Below are 25,850 nucleotides of genomic sequence, written 5' to 3'. Positions count from 1 at the left end.
ATCAGTCTGAATCTCCACTCTTTGCTATCCAGGTAGAGAAGCTATGACAGAAGTACTTCAGACTCTTTATTTTGACCATGGGCAAAATGTGTACTTGCTTAGAAAATGAGAGTGAAAGGGATCATGGGTTGAAATTTGCAACTCCCCTAAAGTAAGTAATGTAAGAATGAAAATACATGTGATTCATTCTTACATTAATTTTTTTTTTTCATGAAAATCAATTTGGGTTGGTTTGGGTTGGTCCAATTTTTAATAAATGCCTTACCCAGCTCTTTCCTATAATGAAGCAAATTCCACTCTAGGAAGTATGAAGCCAGGGAGGGAGAGTGGAAGTTAGCAGCCTATGTGGGCGTGTACCCAAGTAGTCTCCAGCTCTGTCCTGTACAGGTCCGTACATGGGAGCTTGGCAGGTATGTTGCTCGGGGGCACAAGAAATGCTGGAGGAGAAGGGTGCTCTCTCCAGCATGATTCTAGGGAAGGGGCTCACCTTAGAGTAGCTCTGGACTCCCAGATTAGCTGGAACAATCTAAAACTGGAGAACCAGATTCTCTGTGTTCAGTTGGGAGCACTGAGCATTCTCTAGGAAATGACTTCACATAAAAGAATCTGGGCTGGGCTTGGGGAAAGACCTCCTCCTTCCTGCCCCTGGGGTCACCTTGGGAGATTCTATATTTACAGCTGACCCTTGAACAATGCAGGGAGTTAGCAGTGCTGACCTCCAATGCAGTCAAAACTCTGCATATAAATTTTGACTCCCCAAAGACTTAAACTACTAATAGCCTACCGTCGACCAGAAGTCTTACCAATAATACAAACAACACATATTTTGTATATGTATTATATACTATATTCTCACAATAAAGTAGGCTAGAGAAAAGAAAATGTTAAATGTACTGCATTTATTGAAAAAAATCCATGTATAAGCAGACCCGTGTATTTCAAAAGTCTGCTGTCCAAGGGGCAACTGTACTTTAAAGGTGTCACTCTTTCGAAAGCAAATTTCCCACTCCTGGTAAGGATTGGAAGGAGAGGAGGAGAGACCCTGAAAGGCAGGAGACCTTGCTGGCATCACCCTCCAGGGAATGGGCTGAGAATCTGGATCTGTGAGGGTGGGGTGCCCTCCCTGATTCATGGAGAACAGATGAGCCAAGAGCGCAAAGAGGTGTCAATGAACAACCAAAGCTCCAGAGAGGTCCTTGGGTGCATCTCACGGGGGCATTAAGGTTGCTTTGACAGAGAAGGTCATCTTCAGCAACCTGATTCATCTTCTTCATGTGTCGAGTAGAAAATAATGACAAGGCTTTTAATTTTAAGTTGTTCATTTGAGGAATAACCCATAAAATAAAAAAGTATCCATTACTAAAATTGTAAGGTTATAATGAATATAATTCAGTCTCTTTTTACTCAGGAGCCATTTCAGAATCTTGTGATGACAGGGGGGTCATTATTATGAATATCAATTATTGTTGTATTAGTGAAGTAAAGAAGTGCTGCTTAAACAGAATTTTCGGTTAATGAAATTATATGAATGGATTCAGGAAAGCTAAGTTATAATGAGATATTTTAATAGAAATTAGCAGAACATCAGTCTATCTTTCATAAGTCCTAAAAAGAGGCCATGCTGCATTACTGAATAGTCTCACTAATCTTTTTTAAACTCTACATTTGTACAGTTTTGGCCTATTCTGTTACCTGGCCTTTGACCATATGAAATCTATTCCCCAGTACTTTGAATTTTCACCAGGGCATAATGATTACTGTTAAGAATAATACAGTTTTATGTAAGTGCAAGTTCAGAAGTGCTTTCTTAATTATCAGAGATAAAAATTTAAATGTTATTTATTAAATTTTCATTTGTAAATGTATTTATCAGTTTTCAAACCTTTGAAAATGGATGCATATACATATAGCATGTATGATAATTTGGCTGATTAAATATAACTAAATTAACCAGGGCATGATTTTATTCAACTATATTATATAATGAAGTGTTTGATGTAAGTATAAGAAAGTTCTAGGACTAATAGTTTATATCTACAATTTGTATCTCGTTCCCTGGAGATTACAACATATTACTCCATGTTTTATGCACTTTCAGTGCAATAGATACCTGATGCAGTGGAACCAATTTTTGTACAATGTTCATGGGGAAATAATACCCAGAAAAGCTGTCATTTATGTATGTATGAAACCATGCTCAGTGATAATGTTTTGTACTGGACAAGCTATACAGTCTTTCAGCACATCAGTTTCTTTATTTCAGAATGAGGTTAGTTTGAGATTACAGCAAAGTAATGTACATAAAATAATTTAAAGAAAATGAATTGCTTCGTATATCATTGGGCACTGACTAACAGTTCACTAAATGGTGACTGAAAAGAATCAGTCATTCTCTTTGAAAAGCACCTGTCTCTATGGATTGGCCATTTCTCATTTTGGATCGCTTCTTGATTCTAATCAACACAGTCATAATTGCTTTGCAAGAATTGGTTTTCCTTATTAGATTTTTGTTTAAGCGTTGTTTGGGGGGACATTTGTGTCTGTGTGGCAGTGGAAGAAGAATAGGGAAGAGGACTTAAGACTACTACATACCATTATTTCAAGAAATAAATGATGAATTACACTATTCTGGAGTGTTGAAAGACTATTAATGTGATTTATGAAAATGAACCCATCCCACTGAATATTTTTGAGTTGTAAATGTGATCAACTGCCTTGTTTTCCTGGGACTCTCTTGGTTTTCACACCAAATTCCTTCATCTCAGGAAACCCTTTCATTCTGGGGAATCTGGGACCGTCATTTATCGCAATTAACTATAATAGAACAGCTATATATTTCTTATAAGGGTCACAATGATAGAAAAATAAGTATTAAGTGGTGTAGCAGAAAGGACACTGGCTAGAATTCACATCTAGGCCGCGCCATTTACCATTGGTGTGCCCTTGCACACGCTTCTGATCTCCCTTAGCCTTGATTTCTTCAGCTGCAAAAGGAAGAATAAGAAAGCTTTCTTTCCACAGTTAGGAGGATTAAATGAGATAATGCATGGGAAAGTGGCTGGCACCAAAAAAATTGTCGCTGTCCCTTGATTGTGTTCAATTAGCGAGCTCCTTGAAAATATTTTCTCGGGGCGCCTGGGTGGCTCAGTCGGTTAAGCGGCCGACTTCGGCTCAGGTCATGATCTCGCGGTCTGTAAGTTCGAACCCCATGTCAGGCTCCGTGCTGACAGCTCAGAGCCTGGAGCCTGTTTCAGATTCTGTGTCTCCCTCTCTCTGACCCTCCCCCATTCATGCTCTGTCTCTCTCTGTCTCAAAAATAAATAAACGTAAAAAAAAAAAGAAAATATTTTCTCTTCCTTGAAATCACTCTAAAATTCAGGCTAATAATAAGAAAACAAAATGTTGTTATATGTATCTAACAGCTTTAATAAATGCACTAAAAGGTGCAATAAATGTATTATGGTAGAAAGATGATATTTTGAAGAGCAAGACATATATTTTGTAAAAGGGAGCTACTTTAATTGGGTTTTACCTAAATCTTATGACTTTCTAACCTTCCCTTCCCACTTTGCGCAGCACACTGCCGGCCGCAAGGCCGAGCCTCCAATGCCACGGGCTGGGGATACCTTCTCTCCACTTCCGTCTGCCGTGGGCAAACTTGCCGGCAAAGCTTCCTGAGAAGCACGGTTCCTGGCACATCATTGTGCGCCCTGACAGTTACAGTTCACATCTGGAGAGCCTGCTGCCATCTGAGAAGATTCCTTTAGCAAGGCTTAAATCAAAATGAGGGATTCCTGGGTAGCTGATGAAGAAACAGTCTAACAAGGGGATTCGAACAATTATTTCAATTATAATGAAGTGAAGTCAAGGTAACTTTGAACAGGCCATTATCATTGTGCTTGAGGAAAGAATTTTCAAAATCCCAAGCTACGGTGAACCACAGCTTCAGCAATACAAAAAGGATTGAGACGGACATTCTCTTTTCCTATGAAAAGCTCTCGATAGAGTGATGGCAATTTATATTGTGTTGAACGCCCGATTGAAGTTTTGGTGAGTGACTCAAGTATTTTGGTAAAGTTTTGTCCCTGGCTAAGTAATAACATTGAATCAATTCTACCACAAAGGTGAAAACAAATGGGATACTTTGCATAATGATGCACACCAATTTTAAGATTATATTGTCCTTCAAATTAGTGTGTCTTTTTCTTCTTTCAAAATATTTTATATGGTGGCTTACATTGCTGCCTAATTTATTTTGTAAAATAAACCCTTGGATCCTGTATTTGGGCTGCCCTTAGAACATCATATCATCTACTTGGGCACCATTACTTCAGCAGAGAAGGTACTCCAAGATGATAAATCTTAATTCTGTTAACATGAGCACTTCACATGTCACAAAAAGGATGGTGCTGTAAGTCTTCTACAGGTGAAACCCACTCTAGCGTGTTTGAGTTACTCTGCACTGTTTTAAAAATCACTACTTTTGGGGCACCTGGGTGGTTCAATCAGTTAAGCGCCAGACTCTTGGTTTCAGTTCGAGTCATGATCTCACAGTTTTGTGAGTTCGAGCCCCACATTGGGCTCTGCGCTGGCAGCATGGAGCCTACTTGGGATTCTCTCTCTCCCTCTCTCTGCCCCTCCCCTACTCATGCTGTCTCTGTCTCTTTCAAAATAAATAAATAACTTAATTTTTTGTTAAATAAAAAAAATGGCTACTTTTGAAAGGCCTTAAATGGACTTACTTTTCTTTAATACTATTACTCCTTTCCTAACACCTCATCTGAAATCAAGAGAACATTTTTTTTTTTCCAGGAGTAGTGAATATCCTCTAGTGAAATCAATTCAATTTAGTTTAACATTCTGGGCTTAAACATCCAGATTTATTAGAGCAATTGTCTTTCTTGACTAGGAAATGCAAGGTGATGGCTGGGGGCCAATGGCTAAGGTTCAGCAAAGCAGAATTTTCATAAATAAAGGTACATGCTTCTGCTTAGTCTATGTTTACATCCTACAAGTAAAGCTGAGAAAATGAAATTAAATTATGACTTTGGAACAACTAACCACGTTGTTTCTGATAAACATACTCTGATTGGTTCAAAGAGATTATTCGTATCAGGATCACGATGGTTATAGAGCATAAAACTGGTCCTTTCATAAAACATCTATTGATATCCAATGGAACCAGTGTTTCATAGAAGAGATTCTGGGAAAAGCTGGTATACATATTTTTAGCTTACCTGTTGAGATGGGATTGATTATGTTTGTGAGGACCAAGGCTGTCTCTCTTTTGCTCTGTGTTGTATCTGTAGCTCCCAGAGATGTGGAAAAAGAAAAGAAGCCTGTCCCAGAGGTCAAGAGCCTGGGGTCCTAGACCCTGCTCTCTCAGCTCTGTGACCTTGGGAACTCACTTGGCTTCCCTGTACCTTGGTGTTCTTGTGTGTCATATATAAAGCTGCCGAACAAGGTCTGTTTCAGCTGTAATGTACTATAGTGCAACTTAAAAACATAAACTGTATTTATTTCAGGTACTTCCTACAATCTAGTCTCATTACAAGAAATGCCCCAATTGTGACTATCAATTAATTCCCTAGAAGACAGGGCAAATCCAAGAACTATAGAAATGTAAATACTTTCTATCCCATTCTTGATGTTAAAAAAGGAGGTTATTTTTCATGTCCCCTAAAACCTTATGTAGCATAAGAATTTTGTACATTTTAAAGAACTGCCATGCTTTAAAAAGGGTTCTCTGGAAACCATCTTGGATCAGGGATCCCCATCAGATTCATAGCAATTTGATGAGTAAATCTTGAAGCTTTACCTTGCAGGTCTATAAGCTGTGATTGATAACCACAAATCCTCCCTCACCCCAAACAAATAAACAAAAAACCATGCACAATGAGACTAAATTTAGCTCTCCCCCATAAAAATATGAAGTATTCCTAATCTAGTCTTCAAACTTCTAATATCCACTCTTAACTTATATATCAACCTCCACCCAATGGTTTGAAAGCTCAGTCTTTCTCTGACATGAGAAAGAAAGAGTTGGAGGGTGAGGTGTGGGGAAGGCCCCAGTGACCCACTGACACTATTTCTAACCAGCTGGTTTGGGCCAGCCAGCAATGGCCTGCAAAATATCCCCCATATAGGTCCTGACTCAACTTTAAATACCATCTGAATGTTTCTGAATACATGTAAAAAGGGCAGAATATCTGTATTTTGCTTCCTTCATTCACTCAAGAAACATGGATTAAGCACCTCCCATGTGTCATTGTTTGAGGTGTCGAGGAACAAACATGAATAAGATACAGGCACTGAGAAGACCAGGTTCCTAGTTTCTACCCCACCATGAACATTCTGTGTCTTGCTTTGGCCTTACCCACATAAGCACGTAACACGGTGAACACCTAGAAACTCACCTGCTCCCTGATGCCTTCCCACAAGCACATCCGCTCCTGCCATGCAGCCCATTCCCAGGATGCAGACAAAGATGCCGAGGAAATGCACAGCCTTGTACCGGATCAGCAGGAAGAACCAGGAGAGCAAAATCACCACCGGGATCACAAAACAGTCCAAGAGCTACAGGGAAGGAGGGAGGTAAACAACAAGAGGAGGTTCAGGGGGAAGCTTTCCACATAATAAAGAAAAATCACTTAGCCCTGTAGAAAGGCTATTTCCCCTGAACCTCGGTTTCTGTGTAGACCCAGAACTGCTTCGGTTAAAACAGGCTCTGAAACAAGCACAAACTAGCTTTACTTAAACATCCTCCAAGCTTGGATGGAAAGGGAGAAGGCCAGTGGATAAGACAGGTTGGTGGTGGAGAGTCGCCTGCCCTTACAGGGTCAGGGCAGCTGTCTCCCATTTTCCTCAGCGCCTGGACTCCACCAGAACCCCTTACTTGAGGGAGAAGACACTGAGCCATTTTAGATGGTTCCACTATTTTAAGAGTAAATCTGGGAATGGGAGGTAAGGGGGCAGAGGTCTTATCATGTTTTATAAATTAGTAGAATTTAGACAACGGTTGAACTTAATTTCTCCCAAAAACTATCTCCTCGCTACTTGTAAATTTGTTCTAAATACAAATATTACTCTCAGGTTTACAAAGACTTTAAAAAATACCGTAGTAAAAAAAGAGTAAAGAGAGTGAGAGAGGGAAGGATAAACAGAGTGTAGAAAAAAAAAATCTTTGATTTCATTTCTTACGTATTTTGTGCTAATAATGAGATTCCATGTGACATGGAAACCTCAGGACTTGGTAGAGAGCTGGCCCCAGTCTTGCAGCCAGTTAATGTGGTGCAATGAGAAGACCCTTGTGCCCAGAGTCAGGAGATTTCAGTTTGAGTCCCAGAGCCTTACTTACAGTAGTGTGACCGTAGGCAAATCACAAGCTCAGGAAGCCTCAGTGTCCTGCCAGTATAATGAAGATAATAATCCACTGACTTCCCCCAAAGATCCCTGTGAAGCTCTGACATAATACATGAGAAAACATTTTGTTGAGCTACAAGGGCGTCAACGCTGGTCTATCACCGTGCTTCCCAACACGTGCTCTTGGCTCCACGGAACGGGTTGTTTCTCCTACACTCTGGTAAGATACAGTGACCTTTGGATAACCCATGTGAGGCAGGGTCTCCAGTAGACAAACTGTATCTCATAGGACTTCAAACTCCATGTACTGAACGAGATATTGGTGATTCTGGCCCACTGCTGGGTACTGCTCCTCTGCTAGCATCCTAGACAAGTAACTCTACCACCCAGCAGTCAGACACAGGGCAGTGATCCCTGTACGCCTCCGCTCTAACTGCCTGCATCCTGTTGGCCACCAAGTTCTGTCAATTCCATCTTCTAAACATCTCTCAAATCCATTCATGCCACCCTCTCCCATTTTTGCCACCTGGACTAAGCTTGTATCCTTTCTTACTCAGAATAAGCCCCTCCCAGGGGCGCCTGGGTGGCGCAGTCGGTTAAGCGTCCGACTTCAGCCAGGTCACGATCTCGCGGTCCGTGAGTTCGAGCCCCGCGTCGGGCTCTGGGCTGATGGCTCGGAGCCTGGAGCCTGTTTCCGATTCTGTGTCTCCCTCTCTCTCTGCCCCTCCCCTGTTCATGCTCTGTCTCTCTCTGTCCCAAAAATAAATAAAAAACGTTGAAAAATTAAAAAAAAAGAAAAAAGAATAAGCCCCTCCTTCCTGCTTCAGGGTCTTCAATCATGCATTCTCCTTCATCTGGAATGTCCCACTCAATTCCCGAACTCCCGCTTCATTGCCCTTCAGGCCTGCACTTACATACCGCCTTCTCAAGAGAGCCTCTCGGGTCCCCAGGCTAGGTCAGGACCATCGATGCTTTCCTTATATCCCGTACTTTTCCTTTATAGTGTCAATTGCAATAATACTTAATGAGCACAGAATTATTGGCACAATGTCTAACTTCCCCACGTGTCCAGAGGTCTATGAAAGCAGGACTGCATTCTCATTAGTCAGACCCTGCTGTGTTCATGAGAAGTATCCAATGATAGTGACTGAACAAGTGCATACGGTATTTTTAATGATCAATAATACCCAAAATTCATGAAAGGATGAAAAATCTTTGCGTGTTTGCAAAGCATCCCTGACCATCAGCATGACTTTTTGGCTCTGTAAAGCAGCCAGCACTCAGAATCCCTTCTATCCCAAAAGATTTTGCGGTCTGGCAGACCCTCAAGCTTCTCTGTGCAGCAGTTTCCTTTGCAACAAAAGCAATCAGAATTGTAAGCTGTCCCCGGGGGTGCTGTGAGATAAGGTGATGGAGGGCCACGTGGATGCGATGGCTGGGGGCTGAGTCTAGAGGTCACCGCACTCCCGGAGGAACTCTGTATCAGGGTGGCGGCTGACAGGATTGCACTACAGCCGGAGTTGCTCAATGCACAGTTAATTAGCAAGTTAATGATCCTACTTGATATGGTAAAATGCTCTGAGGCAGTTTAGTACAACTGGCCTCAAATGCCATTTAAGTATATTAGGACATTGGAGTTTGCCAGTGAAAACTGTTCACTGGGTGTAAAACAGTTGGTGTTTTGTTTTAAAAATTAGAAATGATTGAATCGACAGTTGAAATATTTAGCTACATACTCTATAATTTGGATTTCACTGTCTAGCTGGAAGCCCTTGGTTAGTGGAGCTGAAGACCTCTATTCCTGAATTACTATTTAAAAAATGTTTAAATGTTTATTTACTTATTTTGAGAGAGAAAGAGAATGAGCAGGAAAGAGGGAGAGGGAGAGGGAGACAGAGAATCCCAAGCAGTCTCTGCAATGTCAGTGCAGAGCCTGATGCAGGGCTCGAACTCACAAACCGTGAGTTCATGACCTGAGTCAAAATGAAGAGTCAGGTGCTTAGCCAACAGAGCCACCCAGGTGCCCCTTCATTCGTGAATTATTAAAGGTAAACCAGGCCATCATTCAGTCTTTGGGGAGGACTGAGTGAGTCTTTTTGGTTCTCAATGTCATTAGAAACCCCACAGTACATAAGTCCTGGGGTATTGCCTCAACAGATTTAGTTGAAAAATCCTTATTTGTACATGTCACATGGTCCTATGCATGGAGAAGACATTTAAAAGGAAGGGGAAAAGATAACGAAAGGTACAATTTAAGCCAGGGCTTCTAGAACATTCATCTAGGGAAGTTTAGTGCCCAGCATACAGTAGGGATCAACAATGGGTGGCTGAATGAATTAATGAATGGACAGACACTTGTTATCACTGACTGTCAGAAGGGACATTAGGGATAATTTAGGCTGCTGCTGGCATTTTGGGTGGGGCAGTGTATTTTGTAGGATTGTCCCTTGCTCTCTGCAGGGCATTTAGTATCACTGGGCACTGGCCACTAAAAAAATGCTCATGCACATTTACAAGTGCCCCTCAGTTTAGAGTCATCTTGACCCCTCCACCCCTTTTATTTAAAAGCTGGAGACTCAGAGGTTTCAGGAGATGAAGTGATGTGCTCAAGGTCACTCAAACTATTGGTACCAGTGGGAGTTCTGTTTTTTTTTTTTTAAACAGTATTTAAAAACTTTTTTTTAAATGTTTGTTTATTTTTGAGAGAGAGACAGAGACAGATCATGAGCAGGGGAGAGGCAGAGAGAGAGAGGGAGACACAGAATCTGAAACAGGCTCCAGGCTCTGAGCTGTCAGCACGGAGCCGGACGCAGGGCTTGAACTCACAAACCGTGAGATCATGACCTGAAGCCAAAGTCAGACGCTTAACCAACTGAGCCACACAGGTGCCCCCACAAAACAATATTTTAATAAAGGTCAATGACAGAAATTGTTACAGGTAGAGGTCTTATCACTGTGTCTGTAACTACAGAAACAAACATTTGGGAGCTTCTATTAGTAAACAGGCTATTACTTTGCAGTGATTTTCGGCTCCAGCCTTTCCCCTGTGGTCATATAGCATGAACCATACTGACAAAATCATTTTCCAATAGTTTTCGGGTAGTTTAACTACTCAGTGAAGTGGTTGTTGAGTAATAAAAGAGAAAAGCATGATAATAGATACTGCTAGAGATGGGGACTGTTAAAAAAGACAAAAACCGGGGCGCCTGGGTGGCGCAGTCGGTTGAGCGTCCGACTTCAGCCAGGTCACGGTCTCGCGGTCCGTGAGTTCGAGCCCCGCGTCGGGCTCTGGGCTGATGGCTCAGAGCCTGGAGCCTGTTTCCGATTCTGTGTCTCCCTCTCTCTCTGCCCCTCCCCCGTTCATGCTCTGTCTCTCTCTGTCCCAAAAATAAATAAAACGTTGAAAAAAAAAATTAAAAAAAAAAAAGACAAAAACCCTTCCGATTCTGTCATGAACCTTTAGTAGATTTACTTTCTTTGCATACATTTCTATATCCAAAAAGAAATGATAAAATATCAACACCAAAAAAATGAACAAATGAATACTATTTCATAATTATCTTTTCCCCCTTTTCTGGTTTTTTTTTTTTTTTAAGTTTTTATTGAAATTCCAGTTAGTTAAGGTATAGTGTAATGTTAGATTCAGGTATACAATATAGTGATTCAACACTTCCTTACAACACCTGGTGCTCATCACAACAGGTGCACTCCTTAATCCCCATCACCTATTTAACCCATCCTGCAGCCCCCTCCCCTTTGGTCATCATCAGTTTTCTATAGTTAAGTCTGCTTCCGGGTTGGCCTCTCCCTTCTCTCTCTCTCTCTCTTTTGTTTCCCCTTTGCTCATTTGTTTCATTTCTTAAACTTCACGTATGAGTGAAATCATATGGTATTTGTATTTGTCCGATTGACCTCTTTCACTTAGCACTATATTCTCTAGCTCCTTCCGTGTCATTGCAAATGGCAAGATTGCATTCTTCCTATGCTCTGAAAAGTCTCAAAAAAATTAAGAATACGTTGGAAAGAAAAGTGCTCATTACAACCTTAGATTTACCTCTTTTTTCTCCTAAAGATTTAAATTAATTCTTCCATGTCATTAGTCTTTAGATGATATCTGCCAGAGAGGTGTCCAATACCAAATGACCTGATTTTATTGATGGTGGCACTGAGGCACACCATGCTTAATGGCCAGGGCACATTCTCTGAAGCCAAGGTGATGGCTCCAGGATTATTATGTGAACTTGGTAGCTTTTAATAACATTTAGAGTAGGTTGTATTAAGTTTATACTTACACTTTGCAAAACACATTATTTTTACTTTATCTCTAAAACAGCACTTTAAGGGAGTTAGGATTATACCTATTTTATGGGTAAGGACACTGAGCCTCCAATAATAAAGCAAGTTAGTGCCAGACTTGAAGCTAAAATACTAGTCCCTGGACTTCTAGTCTCCACAGAGTTCAAGTGCAGCTTCCAAAAGTTATTTAATAATAAAAGAGGTCTGTATTGGTGGTGCTTTAGGATAACAGAAGTCGACATTAAATAACATTACTTTTTTTTTTTTAAGTAATTTGGAGAATCCCAGCTTCATTTAACTTTTTGCTCCTCTCTCTCCCTGTCTTTTTTAGCTTCAGCCAATCTCTTACCACTGGATCTTCCTCTGCAGTCTTCAATCGCATTTAGTCATGCTCTTTCCTACACACACACACACACACACACACACACACACACACATATATATCCCAATCCCCTCAGCTTACCAATACCCACTCAAGCTTTTCTCTTCCTTTCTGCGCTAACTCCATTTGCCAGCATTCCCCAGACCACCCTGATCTGGATTCAGATACACTCCATCTGGTTTTCATGTTCACTCATAAGTCCCTCCCCTCCTCCAACATGGTCACTCCTCTCTTACCGTATTTTCCTCCACCACCTATCTCACTCAGAACCTGGGATTTAGTGGATGCTGAATAATGGTCGCTGAATGAAACCTACTGAACTTTCTCCGGCCTTACTCTGTCTCTAATTCTACTGCTCCCACGATTTTCTCGCCTGTCATTCCACTGATGTTATTAAATTTATTTCTTGTACAAAATATGAATTTTGCCCCTTCAACTTTACTTAATGTGTACTGATGCCTGTATCTGTGAGTATATTTGGTTGATGTGTGTCTATGTCTCTATAATGTCTTTGTGAGTAAATTCAAGTGGTAGGACTCGGAGCCACTACATAACTGGGCTAGTTGAGGCCGACTGGTACTTGGATGATCGTGATAATACATCTCTGACTTACACAGAAATGCACTGCATAATCACCAGCACGGAATTATAAGGTTGTGATGGTTAAATGTAACTGTGTTACACGACTCTCAAGATCAATGCAAGGTGATTAAATAATGAAAAGAATATAAATCCTCCCCTTGACATATCTCAGAACCATGCAAAGTCCAACAACCTCACTTGTGATATGACATCATAGTAGCCTGCCAATCATGTACCTATCCTTGGATTGCTGCATCCTCTCTCTCTCTCTCTCTCTCTCTCTAGTTCTCTCTCACCTTTATGCAGTTGTTACTGCTAATGAAACAACTAGACAAGATGTTTCCTACTGGCTGATGAAGAAATTCAGTTTTATTGGACCTAGTCCAGAAAAATGTGCTCAATTTTAACTTAGCTAATCTTTCTTAGGCAGATATACTGGAGGAAATGGCCATCAAGCCATGGACCCTGTCTCGGGGGTCCTTCTAGCAAGGGACAGTCCTTACCAATCCAGAAAGCAGACAGAAATGAAATACTTGGATGACAGTTTTTTTCCTCCTTTTCCTTTCCTATTAAGGCATAATAACCCCACCAAGTGGTAAAATCCCCTATTGGATATTGAATTAGCTATTTCCTCTTTGGGGGGAAGGAAGAAGGAATGGAGAAAAAGGAGAGTTATATTCCATTCTCTCAATGTTTGGAAGGGAATGGATATCCCCCTTGGCTAGGGTGGTTTCATGGGGAAAACAGGAGTCCCTCTACCTTCCTTCAATGCCATGTTTGGTTTTGCTGATACATATACATATACATATACATATACATATACATATACATATACATTTATGTAAAAGTTCATTTCTTGATTAAAGATCTACATATCATATTATCAGTCATAAAATCTTTAAATCTCTGGAAGGAGAAAAGCAGAATCTATAAGAATAAGACATTAACAATGGTCATCTTGGATAAGATAACTGAATCATCACAACCCATCACCCAAATTCTCTGTGGTTTCCAAACTTCCTCTCTTGAGCATATACTGCTTTCAAAATATATACAACAACACATGCTATGAGAGTGTAAAAAATCTACAAGAGTCAGATCAGTCTTTTTCAAGGGAAGCAGATGGTTTGTAAAAAAAATTAAAACAAAACAAAAAACCGCTACCCAACTGCTCCCATTCCAGTAGAGCATAATGAGGAGGTGATCTCATCCCTCTTTTCTAATTGTCTGCCAAAAACAGACTCCTCCGCCGGCCTTCGGCTCCTCATTAGCGCTCCCCTCCGGCTATTCACAGGGAAAAAGCTCCCCTCACACGGCCCAGCTGTCAGAGGCTAAACCTGAGGCAACTAGTAGGTGATTCCAGGAAAAAGAACATTTCCCTACTTTCCCTTCCTCTGCTTCTAATTGGCAATTCTCCCGAGTTGCTAAAAGTGATATGTATTATAAATTCATCTCCGGTGAGTAAAACTGAAGCATTAACAGGGAAGGATCTTAAAAAAAGACAATCTTCAGTATCACAGACACAACAAAAGTCCTTCTCTGGCAGACAGTCCAGCTGAAGAGAGTGGAATATAATTTGGGAAATGCACATTCACACGCAATCAAGAACCATTGTAATTCAGGGGCCTGGACACGTACCCATCCTAGAGGCATTTGAAAATCCAATTGGAATATCTTTCATCAGGAACAGACTTTTCTGGTAGACACTCGCACTCCCTCTACCTCTCCAGATTTTTTTCCCTCTCAGAGTTATTCTTTTCCTGACACCTCCACCCCCACCAACCCTATACCTTAGGACTTAATGTTTTGATTTTATTGTCTTAAAATATTCATGGTGGATGGAGTCATGCTTCCATCATGTTGCCCAAGAGAGCCAGACTAATAAAATGTGTCATTGTGCTGATTGTATGACAGCCATTTTCCAGGAAATGTCCTATTTCTAGAACTTAAAAAAAAAAAAAAGATTTTCACCATACTTTTTCTTGCGTCTTCTGGTAAGGATTTAAACGTGTGAATTTTTTGTCTTCTTATGCCAGCCCATCAGAACTTCCTAGTTGTTAAAATATATTCACTTAGCTTTTTGGGCTTCAACTCTCAAAATAAAAAAAGAATGAAAGGAAAAAAAGACACTATCATGCATTGAAAATCTGGGGCAAGTACCTTGAAATCTAGGTGACCACTGGAAGACAGATAATTAGGAGACACATACTCTCCAGCTCGGCTGCAAAGAAATCTGCCTCAGGTGACTGAAGAGCTGTCCCAGAAGACAAATTCCCTCTGGGTGAGCATCACTGGCACTTTCATCAGGTTTAAGAAAAGCTCTGATTATCAGTAAACTGGATTTTAGAAGTAGAAAGAAGGAATTCACACTTACTGAATGTCTACCATACAACAGGCAGAATGCTAGGCTCTTGCTCCTTCCACTTTACAGATGATAAAACAGAGTATTAAAGATAACAGGTAACTTACTTTAGGTCACACAGTGGTAAGTGTCAAAGCCAGAGGTGATCCCAGGTCTGCCGCCCTTCTTGTACAAAGTAAGTGTAAGCAGTCAAGGTCCAGGTGGGGTAGAGACTATACAGGATCCAGTGATAACAACATTGGTCTAGGCTGGGTCACTCTCAACTCAATCTAGCAGGCTCGTGTGCTCTTTCTACCTGTGAGAGCACTCTGGGAGAGTGAGCAGACTGTAAGGGTATTGAAAAAATTATCACCGGCTGCCTGCATCTTTTATGTTAAATAAAGTGCAGGTTATAAGACAAAGTGTACGAAAATTAGAATTGTGCCCTCAGAGCGGAAACTGCTGCTTTGCCAATCATTACAGCATAAAGTATGGTTATATTTTGCTGAAACATCTACTCATCAACATCCGCTCTGTGATATGATACCTCTTCCCAGGAAGACGATCACAGTCCTATTAGAATTTTTTTTTTTCCTTACATATCCAACACTTTTGTCAAAGGAAAAAAGGAATTAGGATAGTTTGGTTTTAGCGATGGGTCTTTGATACTGTGTGACTATCTTGAGTGTTTTTGGAGAAGTGGTTGCCTTAAATCAGCCGAGTACTACTAACTCGTATTTCTTATTTATCAAATTCATCGAACATAGGAACATTAACAACCATGTTACAGAAAGCACACATTTCAAAGCACATTTTGAAGGAAATGAAAGTTTTCTGATAAAATATTAATTCTACATTAATTTTGCATTACTTTTGATTCCTCTTAGCATTAAAACAGCAGGGAGAAACAATTTCAAAAGCTACAGGAGAACATCTTATACTTTTTGGACTCTATTTCTAGGTTTAACTCATCTATTCCAGGTTTTATTAAAAAAAAAGACAAAATCAGATTTTCATCACCTTCTACTCGTCACTTATTTATTGATTCAACAGATGTTTATTGAATGCCCACTGCATGTTCAGCATTGCTACAGATGCTTGAGATACCACCGTGAACAAAACATTCGACATCTCTGTCCAAGTGGACAGATGCCAAGGGACATGCATTTCTTTCTTGAGGTTCACAGCCAGTGGTACTCTAGAACTTGCCTGGCCCTGAACCTTCTGTCCTCTGTTCTTTGGAACAGGGACCTCCTGCTCCTCACAGAACCTTCCTTCCAGCACCTATCCCACGTCTCTCTTGAGCCTTCCTCTCTGTTGGCTATTCTCCTTTGCCATATAGTGCTTTGAAATCTGTGCTGATTTCACCCTTGAGGCCCAGTTGCTCTGTAGCTATTTATTTTTCCATCTTCACAGCCAACTTCCTGAAAGATTCATCTACAGCCACTGCCTCTGGTATCTTGGCTCCATTTATTCCTCAAGATGCAGCAATACTGACACCTCTCTTCACCACGATCACCAAAGCTACACGTCACAGCCACTTTTGACTAAACCTTCTGCAGCATTTGGCATTACTGATGATTCTCCCACTGGATTCTCTCCTCTCTTGATTTTATCTGTCCTTTTTTTTTTTTTTTTTTTTTTGTCCTCCTGCCTCTCTGGCCCTTCTGAGTTTTTTTCTGGACTCATTTTGTTCTTTTTGTCCCTCAGAGTTGTCATGTCTGAGGGCTCAGCCCTTGGCACTCTCCTTTTCACATTCTATATATGCCAGTCTTTGGCTGTCACCCACCTCTTACTTCCTTCCCTGCCAAACGTCTTGCAAACAGTTGCGTTCAGCCACTGCTTTCATCTCCCTCAACATCATTCAACCACTCAGTGCAATCTGGGTTCTGTTCCCCAAGCACCATCAAAATCGCTCAAAAATATACTCCCTGTTTTTGAACCCTACACAGACATTTTAGCACATACTTTGCTTAGTGCAGCATCTGACACTTCCTCCTGCTGATGGCCTTACCTGCCAAGCTCCCTGTCCATCACTTCATCTTTCTGAGACTCCTTAATGAGTTCCTGGTCTATGGGTTCCCAGATCGACTCCTGTTTCTCATATGTTGTGCTTTCAGGACTTTGCCATAGCGTGCCTTCTCATCTCTCCACACTAACCCTGAGTGATGTCTGTTATGGAGGAGGTCTGTTATGGCGTTAAAAGTCGTCTTGATGCTGATAACTTCCAAATCTACATCTCAAATCTGGACCCGTCTCTTAAGCTTCAGAGTCTACTGATCTGCTGTGGATGTACCAAAAATACCTACAGCTCAGCATGGCTCAAGCATAACTCATGTCTTTGTCTCCAAACTGTCCCTCCTCATATGTTCTTTCCTCGGCGAATGGGACCCCTCGAGACTTAGTTGCTCAGGTCTCAAACCTGAACCCTGATATCTAGGGGCCACTCTTTCCCTCTTGAAACACTTCCTTGACTTGCTTCCAGGGTCTAACATAGTTCTCTTCTTGCCTCTCCTTAGCCTATCTTCCCTCCAGTCTCTGAGTGTTGGCATGTCCCCGGGCTCAGCTTTCAGTTTCCTTCTCTTCTCCATTTATACTCATCCCATTGGTGATGTAATCAAACCGTAACTTTCAGCACCACCTATGTGCAAGTGATTCCAAATTAACAATCCCAGCTCTCACCTCTCCCCCGGACTCCAGATACATATCCCCAGCCACCTATACCAAGGTTTGCCTAGATGTCTAACAGGAAGCTCACACCTATGTGGCCAAAGCAGAACCTTCGTTTTCTGCTCCACATCTGCTCTTCTCCCATTTTCCTCATTTCACCGCATGGCACACCCCAGTGGCTCAGGCCAATAACTAAGGAATCATTCCTGACTTTTCTTTTTCTTTCAACCTTCCCCCACACAAATACTCAGGAAATCCTATTGGCTTTATCTTATAAATGCATCTGACAACCTCAAGCCACCTCCAGTTGGCGCGTGGCTTCAAGCCAACACATCTTTCAGTTAGCGGCCTCCTCACGGTCTAAACAATACCACCCTTGTTCCCATACAGTCAACTCTCCATGAGCAGCCAGAGCCACAATGACCTAAAAATACCAAGTAGGTTGTATCAATCCCCTGCTCTATACATTTTAATGATTTTCCTTAGGACAAATCCAAGCTGCTTTTCTTGATCTCATGTAATAGCCTTATATAATATAATATATACTAGCCTTATGCTATCTAGCTCCTACCTCCTTCCTCAGTGTCATCTTTTGCTTCCAGTAACTTCATCCACTCTTTATGTGTCTTGAACATGTCATTCTCAGGGCCTTCACCCTTATGCTGTCCCTTTGCTTAGAACTCTCTTCCTCATATCTTTGCACATCTTACTCCCTCACGTTCTGATGGGAGAGAAAGAAACTCAAAACTAACTGTAACTTGGAAGGGAAACTTCATGAGGGTAAAAACATGATCTTCTTCATGCTATATGTCTAGAGCCATATAAAGATATATATAATACATGCTTGATAAACATTTGCTGAGCACATGGGTGAGTAAAACATGGATTGATCTTTCCTCACTCACACATCAAATAAGTCACCAAGTTCTGTCTTCTTAGCCACCTAAATTTCTCCGGAACCTCTTTCCTTGCCTTATCCTGTCCGCCCCTTCCTTATCAGGCCATGCAAATAAACTTTCTGAACTACAAATTTTGTCATGTCATTACTACTCTCGAAACTCCCAGGAATAAGCCCAACCCCCTTTGTGACGTATAATGTGGTTTAGAAGTCCCTTTGTGGTCTGTCACCAGCTGCCCCTTCATTCTCTTCTTTGACCATCCCCCCTTCAGACTGCATGCAGAAGCATTTGTAGTTCCTTCCTGTCATGGTCCTTCTCGATTCATAGTTCCTTCCCGCTGTTCCTTCTGGTTGGAGTTCCTACGTCCATCTGTCTCACTACTTCTTGCCAGGCCTGCTCAGACTTATCTTTCAGAGCTCAGTTGAGACAGCACTTCCTTCCGGAAGCCCTCTTTGGCTTCCTAAATCCAAATTAGGTGCCCCTTCTGGGGCTCCCATTGATCTCTGTATTATCAAATTGTACTTAATTATGCTAAAGCACAACTACCTTCCATAAGGAAAGGAATTTTTTCTCCCTTGCACTGTTTTACTTCCTGAAGCTAGATGGTGCATGGCATACAGAAGGACCCCTTAAATATTTTGTTAATTCACTCAAAAGTATTTATGGAGTATCTACTAGGTGCCCGGCACTATTCTAGGAAATAAGAAATCTAAATAATAATAAATTCCCTGCCTTTACGGAGCTTGGAATCTTATGTAGGAAGTGGCAATCAAGTAAAATATGTAGTATGCCAATGGTGATAGAAGCTATGGAGAAAACTAAAGCAGGGGAGAGGGGAGGGAGTGCTGAATGGGGCAGGAAATTGTGATTCTAAACATGGTGGTCAGGGAAAGACTCATTGAGAAGGTAACATCTGAGCAAAGTCCAGAGGTGTTTATCTCATTCTCTGGCAGATAGTAGATGCTGAATGATGAAAAACCTCTGCTTCTTTAAACCATCTGGGGAGAGTTGCTGTCACCGAGGTAACTGGTACTCCCTAAAGCTGCGTATTGAGATGATTTTGGCCAAAGGAGCTGAAGGTGAGTGCTCCGTGCAGTTGCTAGTTCCTGTCCTCATTCTCTGGCCCAGATGGTGTCACAACTCCTAAACTGACCATAGAGCCTCCCACTTGATGACTCTGAAAAATACTCAACTGTATTCTGTTCAAGGGATCTTGAATTGGAAATGGCCCCTGACCCAGAAGATACAAGCAAGAGGGAAGACAGGAAGAAGGGCAGAAATAATTCCTGCTGTTTTCTCAGAGACTGATGTTTTTATTTTTTTTTTAACGTGTATTTATTCTTGAGAGAGACAGAGAGAGAGCATGAGTGGGGGAGGGGCAGAGAGAGAGAGAGATACATAAACCGAAGCAGGCTGCAGGTCTGAGCTGTCAGCAAAGAGCTCCATGTGGGCTCGAACTCACAAACTGTAAGATCATGACCTGAGCTGAAGTTGGAGACTTAACTGACTGAGCCACCCATGTACCCTGAGGTTGGTGTTTTTAGAATTGTCATGGTCTGAGTCTTAAAAAGTCTCAGCAGCTTTAAGACTGTACCCTTCATTCTTAAAGCACCTCATAGACTTTTACTGATTTATGATTTCTTAACAAACACATCTATTCAAATGCATTGCCAAAGTAAGCAGGCTCTGCACGTTTTTTTTTCTTTTTTTAATTTTTTTTTCAACGTTTATTATTTATTTTTGGGACAGAGAGAGACAGAGCATGAACGGGGGAGGGGCAGAGAGAGAGGGAGACACAGAATCGGAAACAGGCTCCAGGCTCCGAGCCATCAGCCCAGAGCCTGACGCGGGGCTCGAACTCACGGACCGCGAGATCGTGACCTGGCTGAAGTTGGACGCTTAACCGACTGCACCACCCAGGCGCCCCCGTTTTTTTTTTTCTTTTTTAAAGCGCAAGTACACTCTTCTACTTGATGTATTTATTACAGGTGAATTTTGTGCAGTGATCGAGTCAAAGTGAGCACTTCTGTAAAGGCACCCAGTCAGTCGTGATGCAGGAGTGTTTTCCTGTGCATCTATCCCTGACAAGACAGCATCAAAATGCTCCTCCAAGGAGACATTGTAGGTGGCACTGGGAACCCTGGTATCTTAGTAACCACAGAGAGGGATTAGGTCCTTGGCAGGATCTCTTCTCAAAAAATGGAAACAATGACACAGACAGGCAAAAAAGCCTGCTCTTGCTCTGTGTGTTTCTGGTTCCTTTTGGAGACAGCCTTTAAACGGTTAGTACCTTCAAATCCGCCTGGGGGTGGGGAGGAATTCAATACTGTCTCCAATGAATTAGTTTCCCGTTGCTGCTGTAACAAATGAGCGCAAACTTAGTGGCTTAAAACAATATACGTTCATTACCTTACCCTTCTGGAAGTGGGAAGTCCGAAAACGAAGGTGTTAACAGAGCTATGTGCCTTCTGGAAGCTCTAGGAGAGAATCCCTTGCCTTGCCTTTCTCAGCTTCTAGGGCTACCTGCATTCCTTGCTTTGTGGCCCCTTCCTCTATCTTCAAAGCCAGGAGTGTAGCATCTTCAGATATCTCTCTCTTTGATCTCTGCTTCCACTGTCATATCTCCTGCCACCTTTGACTCTGGCTCCTCTTTTCAAAGGACTTTGTGATTATACTGAGGTCACTCAGAAGACCTAGGATAATCTCGTCATTTCAGCTTCATTAATTTAATCACATCTGCAAGAGTCCCTTTGTCTAGTAAAGTACCATATTACAGGGGTTAGATCTCTGACATCTTTGGAGGACCATTGTCCTGCCTAATACACCAGCTGTGTTCATGCATAATGAAAGGTGTGCCTTGAAAATAATGAGGATTTTTTTTTAAGGGGGGGAAAAAAAAACCCTGCCACTTATTGAACAGGGTGTGCAGGTGTTTACATATCTAATCTTCTTTAACACACTGGAATTCATTCACTCCGGACATGGTTGTCATTCAAGGTAGTCACTCTGGAAGGTCATGGGTGTATTTTAATGAAGTTTTCATTGCTCAAAAACATTCTGAACTTTCTGAAATCACCTTTGGAGCACTCACTGGAATATTCTTAATTGAAGCAGCCACTAATTCTTTGAGAGTAGGTTTTATTTTTTGGATAGAACACAAATGCTGGATTAAGCTAGATAATAGTTTGGGGAACCAAAGGAAGGATAAGTTATAAAGAAATTTGCATGATTTAAAATTGGCTCTGAAGATGTCAAAGAAATTCCACAGAATTTGAACAATGGTAGACACATCTAAGCAAATGTATAATAAAAAGCCCTTTGAGGAATATTAATTTGAAGGTATAAATTTGGTTATGTTTACCAAACCACTCTGTTTATATCTTACATAGTAAAATATCATTATTACCTCAAGGACATTTTTAGTTGAAAAGTAAAGGGGATCCTTATATAGAAAGATGCTTCTAATGATAAACCATTTGGAGTTTGCCTACTCTTAATTCTCATGTTACAGTGTCTAATTAGGGAAGTTATTTGTTACAAACTAGCTCTTTTCAAATCATTATCCTTTCATATTGTGTTCCCTAATTAAATCCTTTACAGGGTATAGCATTGTGTTTTAAATGAGCCCAAACTAGATCAGTGGTATTAAAAAAATCTTCAGGGGTGCCTGGGTGGCGCAGTCGGTTGAGCGTCCGACTTCAGCCAGGTCACGATCTCGTGGTCCGTGAGTTCGAGCCCCGCGTCAGGCTCTGGGCTGATGGCTCAGAGCCTGGAGCCTGTTTCCGATTCTGTGTCTCCCTCTCTCTCTGCCCCTCCCCCGTTCATACTCTGTCTCTCTCTGTCCCAAAAATAAATAAACATTGAAAAAAAAATTAAAAAAAAAATCCTCAAATCTTGTAACCAACACATAAAATCTCTTACTCTCTCTTTCATCTTATTAATAATCTTAGTGTTTCAATAAACCAGGGAAATAATTACCTGGAGAAAAGTATGAAAAATTATCAGTGACGTTACTTATAGAATTTTGCTTGGGGAAAGGCAGGGAAGATGACTGGAAATAAAAACATGACTAAATTTCTATCAAATGATTTCTTATTGATAAGAATCCCTTAAAGGCCAAATGAACACATTTGGACAATGAGCATACTGTAATTGGCAAGATTTTAAAGCATGGCTAATCGGAAAACTCTGGCTTTTTAAAAAATTGAAATATAGCTGATAAACATTGTTATATTAGTTTCAAGTATTTGACCCAGTGATTCAACAATTCTATACATAAAGCTCCCTCACCACAGTAAGTGTAGTTACCATACAGTGTTATTACACTATTACTTACTATATCCCCATTCTGTAATTTTCATCCTGTGACTTACTTATTTTATAACTGGAATTTTGTAACTCTTCATCCCCTTCACCAATTTTGCCCGTAAACCAGTCCCCTCCCCTCTGGCAACCACCAGTTTGGTCTCTGTTCTCTGTATTTATGATTCTGTTTCTTTTTTTTTTTTTTATTTGTTCACTTATTTTGTATTTCAGATTCCACATATAAGTGAAAGCGTATGGTACTTGTCTTTCTGTCCGACTTATTTCACTCAGCATAATACCCTTGAGGTCCATACACGAAACAAATGGCAAGATCTCATTCTTTTTTGCAGGTGAGTAATATTCCAGTGTGTGTGTGTGTGTGTGTGTGTGTGTGTGTGTGTGTATACCACATCTCCTTTATCATTCACCTATTGATGGATACTTATATTGTTTCTATACCGTGGCTAATGCAAATAATGCTGCAGTAAACAAAAGGGTGCATATATCTTTCAAATTAGTGTTTTTGTGTTCTTTGCATAAATGCCCAGTAGTGAAATTGCCTAACCATACTGGAACAGCCTGACTTTTAAAAATTTAATTAGTTTCTTTTAAGGCTTATAAGTCATAACTTTTGAAAGCACAGAAAAATTTGAGTTTTGAAACTTTATTTACTTGGCCATTAGAAGACCTGCTTTCAATACCATACTTTCTTTGTTTCAGTCTTGTTTTCTCCCTGTCCTCTGTATCCCTGTCTTTTTCTCTTACACACCCACACACACACACACACCCACAAACACAATTTAGAGGTGCTCACTAAATCAATTTGCAATTCCTTTTTAAATGAGTGAAAACATTGATTAGAAGTGTCCATTTGGGGGCTCCTGGGTTAAGCGCCCGACTTTCGATCTCGGCGCAGGTCATGATCTCACGGTTCGTGGGATGGAGCCCCACATCAGGCTCTGCGTTGACAGCTTTGAGCCTGTTTGGGATTCTCTCTCCGTCTGTCTGTGCCCCTCCACCGCTTGTGCTCTCTCTCTCTCTCAAAATTAATAAGTAAAGCATTTTTAAAAAGTGTCCACTTGCCCACAATTCCACCAATTCTCTTCTGTGGACAGCTTGCACTTTTGGGAGGCGTAAGGAGGGCAGTGGTTAACAGATTAATCTCTGTGTGTGAATATATTGAAGCCTTGGGGATCCAAGGCTGAGTTTCCTATGTCTTCCCTTTTGCCCTATTCACTCTTATCCACCAAATAAGATAGGCATTTTGGCCATTAATTCTGAAAAGATGAATCTTGTTTGTGTGGTATAATATTGAACTATAAGAGTGTTTCACTTTTCACAAACTTAGTATATGGAAAGAATACCTATAGAAACAAATATAGTGACTATTCATAGTACAAAATGATTTTTCAATTTACAAGAAACACACTGTACATTTCCCAGTGTGTTAAAAATATAAATCATTTATACAAATTTATTTACAAAGAGTATTTCAGGAACATGTTCATTGCAAAAAAGGTGGTGCATCTGTACCACAGGAGAAAATTCTCTTGATTTTACATGTCAGGCAACGGTATCGCATGGCTTTAAGGTTTGTTTAGCCCCTAGTGCTGTGAAAACATGATTCCAAGTAGGATATTACCATATTTGTTTGTACAGTTTCCCCTGAAGTTTTCACTCCCAAACAGAGTGGGTTGGAAGAATTTTGTTTGTACCTAGAAGCGAGCTCATTCATCTTTATGAGGTTTCACTTCTATTGACTGGCAAATGGTCTTACATGAGGTAATACAGTAATCAATCAGTGGCAAAGCTAATTGAAATGTTGGTTTCCTAACCTCCTCTTTGTGTCTCAAGCAGTCTTTCACCTGGATCGCTTTGTACACAACTGTACATTTGTCATTGCTTTTCTTCAGTTTGCTGCCCAAGAGTGAGAGTGTGGACTGGTTTTCTCAGATTGGATTAATGAAAAGAATACACAAAGTGGAAACTATGTGAGTAAAAGGAGCTGGTTATTTATTGAGCAACTACCACATGTTGGAGGCATGGCTAAAGTGGTAGGTGTCCTAGCTTGGCGGTTAACTGTCATAGGGATCTCAGACAAGTCTAAGAATGTTGGAAGACCAGTGAGAGTTCTGTCTGTGGGAAGGACAGAGGAACTTCACTGAGGAAGGTGTTAAAGGTGATGGTAGGATCAGAAAAATATAATGTTATTGTTTGTTACACTATTTTTGCTTGGGGCAGTGGGGAAACCAGGACCATTGAATGCAGTGTTACATTTGCACGCACAGGACCACACCAGGAGGCAGGTTTTTAAATCCTTGTAAGTGGGAAAATTGATGCTCAGACAGAAAACAAACATATAAGGGCATCTCACTCACTTATAACCTGTCCACCTGAGTCACTGGAGCTGACACTCACCAGGGAACCAAGCGGCCCCATTTTACTGTGGGATTCATGCTGTCAGTAAAACCTAGGTTTAGAGACTCCACTGAATTGTCCCCTCCAGAAAGTCCTCTCTGTCACTGGTGGCTTCAGTCCCTCTCTGTAATCCGGTAGCATTTGTGTGTAGCTCCATTTCACTACTACTGCTCACACTGTAATTTGTCTATACATCTGTCTTCCAGCAAAATAGGATATTTTTTTGGGGGGGGAAACCTAGTTTTCCCCCTTCAGTCATGCCCCATTTAAAACCGAGCCATGAAGAAAAAGACAACAAATCCTTTATTAGAACAGAGAGGTCATTCATCAGGTTTCAAACACCAAGCTGACTTTCCTGACTTCTTTAGCAAAGAAAGGTCTAGAGTCAGGTTCATGGACAGAGAAGAGATTCTAAATTCTGTAATTCTTCCTTGGAAGGAGGATTTGAAACAAAGAGTCCATGCTAAAGAGGAAGAGGATGGGAAGCTTGTCTCTCCCACCATGGACTACGGGAAGAGAAAAGGAAATTAACATAGGAGAAGTGAGTGTTGAGTCACGTGTGTCCAGAGGTGCCTCTCTTGGATTGCAGTCCCAG

General features: G+C 41.1%; 1 protein-coding gene and 1 long non-coding RNA gene across 2 annotated transcripts in view; one reads left to right on the top strand and one right to left on the bottom strand.

Annotated features, from left to right (window-relative positions):
• The window catches only part of LOC121029975 (uncharacterized), a 46,505-nt gene extending 32,917 nt beyond the window's left edge, over positions 1–13,588 (top strand). Inside the window, exons 2-3 of the long non-coding RNA XR_005790008.1 lie at positions 3,577–4,050; positions 11,990–13,588. This is a non-coding gene — a long non-coding RNA (uncharacterized LOC121029975). The remainder of the gene's footprint in view (positions 1–3,576; positions 4,051–11,989) is intronic.
• Positions 1–25,850, bottom strand: part of SLC35F1 (solute carrier family 35 member F1) — a 412,962-nt gene that overhangs the window by 43,373 nt on the left and 343,739 nt on the right. The window contains exon 4 of the mRNA XM_040474484.1: positions 6,417–6,576. Coding sequence (XP_040330418.1) covers positions 6,417–6,576 — 160 coding nt within the window. The remainder of the gene's footprint in view (positions 1–6,416; positions 6,577–25,850) is intronic.

The sequence above is a fragment of the Herpailurus yagouaroundi genome, unplaced genomic scaffold, assembly GCF_014898765.1.
Source record: "Herpailurus yagouaroundi ecotype Mexico unplaced genomic scaffold, PumYag 139, whole genome shotgun sequence".
NCBI lineage: Eukaryota > Metazoa > Chordata > Mammalia > Carnivora > Felidae > Herpailurus > Herpailurus yagouaroundi.
The sequence above is the reverse complement of the archived record's forward strand: the minus strand, read 5'-3'. Positions and strand labels throughout refer to the sequence as shown.